Raw genomic sequence first — 6,665 nt, forward strand, 5'->3', positions numbered from 1 at the left:
CCGGTCGCTGGGAGCGTGGGGTGCTTCCCCCTGTCAAAACATGCCCACTTCTTCAGGACGAGCCCCACCCGAGTCACCGCAACAAAGAACAGAAAGGCGTTCAGATTGTTGTCTTCTGGAAGTTTTTTGTTTTTCTGTAAACCATGGCGCTGTCGGCATCATTTTGTTTGGTTTGTTTCCACAGAGACGCAGTGATCAAGTGCTTCACCACCTGCCTGAATTAAAGCTCAGGAGTTTCCCTTCAGGACTGGTCCCCGTATTACAAACAGCAAGAACCAGAACAGAGACTCTGTTTTACTCCTTTCTACATGATTCCTTCAGATTTTGGCTTCTTTGTCTGCGTTTTACTGTGAATTCACGTTCAGCTAAAAGTATTTGTCTGCAATCAGATTCTGACTCTCACCAGTCTGAACAGAAAGGAGCGTCTGTCTTTGATTCTTAATATATTTAAGATATTCCTATATATTCTGAGGATTTTATATTGTTCGTTTGCAGGGAAATTCCTTTCACTGTTTTGCAAAGCGACTTACAACAGAAGTGCCTTAATGCTTTAATAAAATGAAGATATTTGTTTATATTTAAGCCAAAAACTTGTATATTTACACTTTTTTAATGACTTTCGTTTTCTTCTGGGGTTTGTAAATCGATTTGGAGCTTGAAGCATGATTGAAATCTGATCTTTGTGTTTTGTCTGTATGAGTTGTTGGTGTAGAAGAAGAGCTCGGATGGTTTTCCATTCTCATATAATTTCTTTTTTTTTTTTTTACCTTTGAGTCACTGATGATGCACTGGGATGTATGAAACCCACATATCTTTTGAGAGTTTATTTTCCAGCTAACGTGTATAAAAGTGCTGCTTTTGTCTGTTCCGATAGTCGTAAATGTGCTCTGAAACACACACACACACACACAATAAATGACATTAAAAATGCCTCTCCTTTTTAAATGTGATTTGCTGCCATATGCAGCAAGGACCCAGTTAATTACGCTTTACTGAGCATTGTGATTCTGACGTGACCTAATAACCCAGCCCCGCATCCCCTTCTCTATAATGCTTTGGCATGTAGCCTTTGAGGATGTGGTTGTCATGACAACCTCCTCTGGAGGATGCATCGCCTCTGCCTACCCCCCGTTTGTGGAGCAGATGTTCACATTATGGCTAGGTGCGTTTCATTCTTTACGGAATCCCTTGGACCTGCGCTTCCTGCTCGTTTCCTTCTGATCTTCCAGTTTCAGCTGCAGAAAATCCAAAAGTTCGACCTGAAAGGCTTCATTCCTGTGTTGTGTAACATCCATGTCATCATTAGATGTTTGTGCAGGATAATGTCACGGATGTCTCATTCCAATTCTCTTCTGACGTGGCAGGAGATCATCAGAGTAACCTTTAAGATAAATCTTTTAAATGAGCAGAGAAATTGTGGTTTTTTTCTTTGCCGACTATTTTTAGATGATTCTGAAGTTTAAGGTCAAAGGGGAGCCGACCCCGGCAATCTGTTAGTGTCCCGTCTGTTTCCTCCGGTTCTTTTAATCCGATGTTATTTCAGAGAGGCGAGGGATTCTGCACGACAACAAACTGCTGGAATTACACGGCTGTGCTTCCTCTTCAGCTTAGCGGTCCAGATCTTCCTGCGGAGATTAAATTGATAATTGTGCCAGCGGTGAGGGCGCTTCATTTGTTCATGTGTTGATGCAATGAGTGAGTGAATCAGTCTGCAGAAAGTTTAAAAAAACTGGAAACAATTTGTCCACAGAAGTGTGAAATCTGCAGACATCAGCGTCATCAGAGTCTAAAAAGAAACACGTTTTCAGCCAAGTATCAGTTCTGTCCAAACTGAGTGAAAAAATCACCAAAAATCAGTTTTAGATCTGTTTGACAGAAAGTGGAAATAAAGTCAGGTTATTTCAAACAATCATTATTACTGGAAACAACAGAAAGTAAGAGTTCATGTGTCTGAGAACAATGTGAGGTATAAAGTGTTTTTAAAGCAGTAGTTCAGATCTTTTCAAATGGGGTCATTGGAAAGGCTCCGAACAACTAATATCTTACCTGTTTCAGATGGCGCTCTGACTGACCTCAGTTTATGATAAGAGTTCAAATCTGATGGAACTGACGGCTTAAATGCTGGTCTGAGTTCAGCCTGACACTAATCCTTCACCAAACTGTAAAAGTTTAGTAAATGCTGTTTGCAGGAACCTCTTTTCAGATGGCAGAAATACACTTTAGTCTTTGCTCCACTCATTAGTCATTAAGGTTATGACTGTTGGAGGCTAAATGTTGTAAGAAAATATGTATTTCTTTTATTGCAGTCTCACTGAATTCTGAATGTTAGCAACCAAGATTTATTTATGTTTAAAAATGTCTTATTTTTGTTTGAACAGGTTGCAAACCTTTATTCTAAGCCTTGGCTTCCATCCCCATGTTTCTGATTTAATCTGCTGGAGTACATTTATAAAAACACTGTAGTGATCTGTTTTTTTGTTGAGGACAGCTCCACGCAGCTCTTGAGATACCTGAAACAGAATTGAGAAAGGATTGAGACGTGCAGCAACTGTTTTGAGAGAACATTAGTTGCGCACAATTTTTTCAACATGTTCCAATCGACTAATCTGAGCTTCCATGAAGTTCTGGGAATGTTGAGAGCCATTCTGGGGACTCGCAGCCTAGATCCTTCCTTTAACTCTTCAGTTTGTTCCGAATTAAACTTTCTCCAAACAGAAGTTGTTCAAAAAGCTTTTAACTTTGCAACTGGTGCAGCTTTAGTTTCTCATAACCTTTCCCCCCAGAACCCCCCAAAGATCTGAACAGTTTGAGGCTGTGGGAACAAATGTTAAATACTGTTCTTGCACACTGCCTGCATGTTGTTACTGAAAACTGTTGAGAAGTTAGGAACCAAATGAGTCCCACAAACAGGCAGGTAAACCCAGCACAGGTGTTTAAAGATGGTTCGTTTTTAGTCATTTATCAAACAGTTTGCGCGTGTTTGAGTGAACGAGGAAGAGCAGAAGGTGTAAAATCAGCCTCGTGCGTCTCGCCGCTCCGGCAGGTTGCTGGAAACGATGGAATGACGTCACCGGGCTTTTTCTTTGCCTTTGTTTGGCGCGCCTCGTGGCCACGCCCCCTCCCGTCGGCTCGAGGATAAAGGAGCGGGACGTGCGCGTGTCAGTTATAGTCCGGTCCGCGCGGACAGCAGGTGCACCGCGGCGCTGGATGATGTCGCTTTGCGCACGGCGGGTTCTGCTGTCCTGATCCCTTCAGACCCAGGAAAGAAAACCAAAAAGATGCCTTTTCCTCCCATCAGCCTCCAGCAGAGGATCTCCTCTCCCGGCCGGGAACTGTTTGGGAAAAAGAAAGCCAGCGGGGAGCCCCCCCAGGTGGAGCAAACCAGCAAATCTGTGGGTTCCGACAAGGAGAAACAGTCCACTTCTTGGGCATCCGCCAATTTACGCAACCTGGGCCGAAAGGCGCAGCAGGAGAAGAGTAAGAACCCGCCTCAGAAGCCCGGTTCTGGGCAGGAGACTCAGGAAAAAGGTTCGTGGCTGTCGGTGCCCAAAGCTCAGGATTCACACCCAGGAGTCCGGCGCTCCAGCTCCATGGACTCCGCCAGACATCTCCAGGGAAAGGAGGACGGGAAGAAGGAGCTCCAGTTCACTCTCAGCCTCACCCCCGAGGCCATCCTCGTCATCCAGAAGCGGAATCTGGAAAAACAGATGATGGCGAAGCAGCAGAAGTGCTGCGCCTCCGCGGACTTTCGGCACCGGCGGGTGTTCCCGTCCAAGAAGGCGCACGGAGGCTCCAAGTGCTGCGCCCCCGGTGCCAAGGGAGAGGGCGCGGAGCAGGACATCACGGCCATCGTGAAGATCTCCCTGCTGAACGAGCAGCACAAGTACGACGATGTGGAGTACGAGGAGGAGGACGGAGACGTGGACGAAACCGTGGTGAGGAAATGCAAAGAGTGGCTGAAGGGGGTGGAGAGCGCGGCCGCTTTGGGAAAAGTGGACAAACTTTCAGCACTTTCGCACCTTAAAGGCTGCTGACACCAGACTCCTCATCATCAGAGCTCCGAGCAGGACTGGCTGCGCTGCTGAGCCCAAATGTAGGCCTGCTGCGTCCAAATCTGATTTATTTTTGAAAGTCAGGGGGAGAGGTGTGCTCTAAATGAATGTCAGGATTTTAACAGATGTCACGAGCTGTTCAGGTTCAGCTGCTGCCTGCAGGATTCAGAGGAACTTTCTGCCACTTTAATGCTGCTGTTCTTGTAAGACATTGCACATGGAGCTCTTCTCAGTGGTGCCTCTGAAGGACACCAAACTGTTCCCTTTGTGTTGGAGAACAAAACACTGTAGAGCATCAGGAACCAACGGGTTCTTTATGTTCCCTCTAATTACTGACAGGAGGGTTAAATCTTTTGTTTGGCTCCATCACTGATGTACTGTATTTGATATTTACTGAATATTTGTACTGTCAAACGTCCTCTCAGCCAACAAACTGAAGCCATTTGAAGTAAAAATCTGTTTTCTAATCCTCACCGACCATTTCCAAGTTAAATCTGTGATGTTTCTTACATTGTTTGGTTGTTCTTCTCTTGTGGCTGGTCCCCACACAGCATTTTAAAGGCTCTTTGTTTCCACTCTGCAGATACCTGGGGCCATTTGGGCATTAGTGTTTAAGCTTCTTACATTTTCCTGTTAAGCAGAGTTCAACAAACGGCTGGACCCGAAGCTGCAGGATCCCCTCAGGAAACTGCTCCACGACTAACTGTCCTCGTGCAGAACTGCTCAGGGAAGAGAGCTGCTCAAGAAGCTACAAGCTGAACACACGTTCATTAAAATGCAACAGGAAAAAAGAGAATTAAAGATATACTTTCTAAAATCATCAATCAAGTCAACAGTTAGTATCTATTCATGGCTACAAGCCTGCTTTTTATTGTGTTCCTGCAGTAAACACTCTTGTGTTTTGGTCAGTAAGCAGCATTTTACACAGATTGTGGTCAACTTGAAGCATTTTGAGTCTGAAGTCTCTCACACCAGCAGCTGAAAGGACATATGAGAATAACTGGATACTCAGGTAATATTTCCAAGCTGTGTTCAGGGTATAGAAACGAAACTGCCCCCCACCCCCACCCTCCAACCGCCCACTCGTCATTTATCTCTCCACAGTTTTGTCCCTTTTAGTCAACAACATTATCCTTTTAACTAATAACTTNTCATAAAAACGCTCTCCTCATCCAACACGTACAACCCTAAAATCACTCATAACACCTGGAGTTCAGCCATTAACCCCCCCACACACACAGTCACAAGGATTCTTTTCTGGTTTTTGAAGGAGTGAGGTGCACAGATCTGCACCTATTTCTGTTATTTTTGACGCTTAGTATAACCCAATATCATGATAAATGTCAGAGGTTCTCTGCATCACCTGCAGTGAGAACTTTCTTTTGCTCTGCCACTCATTCCATAAGCAATACTGGAATTAATCAGGCTTTCAGTGGAGTGAGTAATGGAGGGGCTGCACTGAAGCACGTTGTCCTGGATGCTCTCATTCTGGGGCACAAGTGATGTTGTTGTCACATGACTCGGACCCGTTCAGTACCAGGGCCTGTTTGGTTCCCCGTGGCTCCTGTCATGGCTCCATCCACTGACTCAGTGACTGAAAGTTGTGTAATCTCCTCTGCTGTTGTGTCATATCAATCGCAGCCTTGTTTACGTGCCTCCATCTGGGATTCTCTGCCGCCTGCAGCAAAGTGACGTTTTGTCCTTAAAGGCTGAAAAGCTGCATTCTCAGATTTACAGCAGCTCAGCGAAGTGAAGCTGCTGATCGGAAACGTGGTCTTTAAAATGTCCTTCAGGTTTTGTTTTTGTTTTTTTACATTTTGATTTATTGAATGGCTTTATTTATTTCTTATTTCTGTCTGTAATCCTCATTCAGTCAATTCTTTTAAAGAATAAAACCGAAAAAGTTGCCCCTGGCTGTGTACAATATTGACTGCACATTCTGACCCTTACTTTAAATCACAGAGTAGTTTTTATATTGGAAACATTTATTTTCATTGAAAGTTTAGGTGCTAAAACAAGTATGTGGACCAGAAAATATCCAATAAACCAGAGATGTTGTTTAGTAACAGACAAGTAAAGAAAATATCAAGTAAACTGGCATCTTTGTGAAAGCATAGAAAAAACATAAAACGTTATAATTTTATTATTAGTTCCATTGTTTTTCCACATCTAAATGTTAATTTTTATCTTGACTTTTTTAATGAAATCAAATCCTTTTGCTGAATAAGTTGAGGTTTAATTAAAAAGCCACTATAACCAGTCAGTTTAAACTTTTAAGTCTTAATAAAAGTCAAAGTTTGCCTGATTTTAGGTTTTACATCCATCGTTCTTTATGATAGGCATTTTGTTTCTGCAAAATGGATAAAAACGCAAATGACATGATTTCAAATCTGACCTGATTTATTAAAGTCAAACACTTTCAGATGAATCCCTGCGTGCAGTTAGTAACTCGTTTTTAGTTTTTCAGAGAGGATAAACGAGCAGAATGTCAGCGTTCAGCCCGGGGACTTCTGATCAGCTACACGTTTTCTGAAACCTCCAACCAGCTGAGAAAAACCTCCATCCTCTTCCTGCAGGTTTATTTTTAAGTCTTTTTTTTGGGGGGGGGACATT

The 6,665-nt window shown here is 43.5% G+C and overlaps 2 protein-coding genes across 2 annotated transcripts in view; both read left to right on the forward strand.

Moving 5' to 3' along the window:
• sft2d1 (SFT2 domain containing 1) overlaps window positions 1-930 on the forward strand; it is a 12,617-nt gene extending 11,687 nt beyond the window's left edge. The window contains exon 8 of the mRNA XM_017412832.3: window positions 185-930. Coding sequence (XP_017268321.1) covers window positions 185-224 — 40 coding nt within the window. The 3' untranslated portion in view covers window positions 225-930. The remainder of the gene's footprint in view (window positions 1-184) is intronic.
• Window positions 931-1,085: 155 nt separating this feature from the next.
• prr18 (proline rich 18) lies at window positions 1,086-4,525 on the forward strand. Its single transcript, XM_017412831.2, has one exon. It carries the CDS (start codon window positions 3,279-3,281, stop codon window positions 4,032-4,034), a length of 756 nt encoding a protein of 251 aa, XP_017268320.1. The 5' UTR covers window positions 1,086-3,278; the 3' UTR covers window positions 4,035-4,525.
• Window positions 4,526-6,665: the final 2,140 nt, after the last annotated feature.

The sequence above is a fragment of the Kryptolebias marmoratus genome, linkage group LG22, assembly GCF_001649575.2.
Source record: "Kryptolebias marmoratus isolate JLee-2015 linkage group LG22, ASM164957v2, whole genome shotgun sequence".
Taxonomy (NCBI): domain Eukaryota; kingdom Metazoa; phylum Chordata; class Actinopteri; order Cyprinodontiformes; family Rivulidae; genus Kryptolebias; species Kryptolebias marmoratus.

What these genes read in the sequence shown, in the direction of transcription:
- prr18 (XM_017412831.2), top strand. Translation starts at nt 3,279, where the DNA reads ATGCCTTTTCCTCCCATCAGCCTCCAGCAGAGGATCTCCTCTCCCGGC.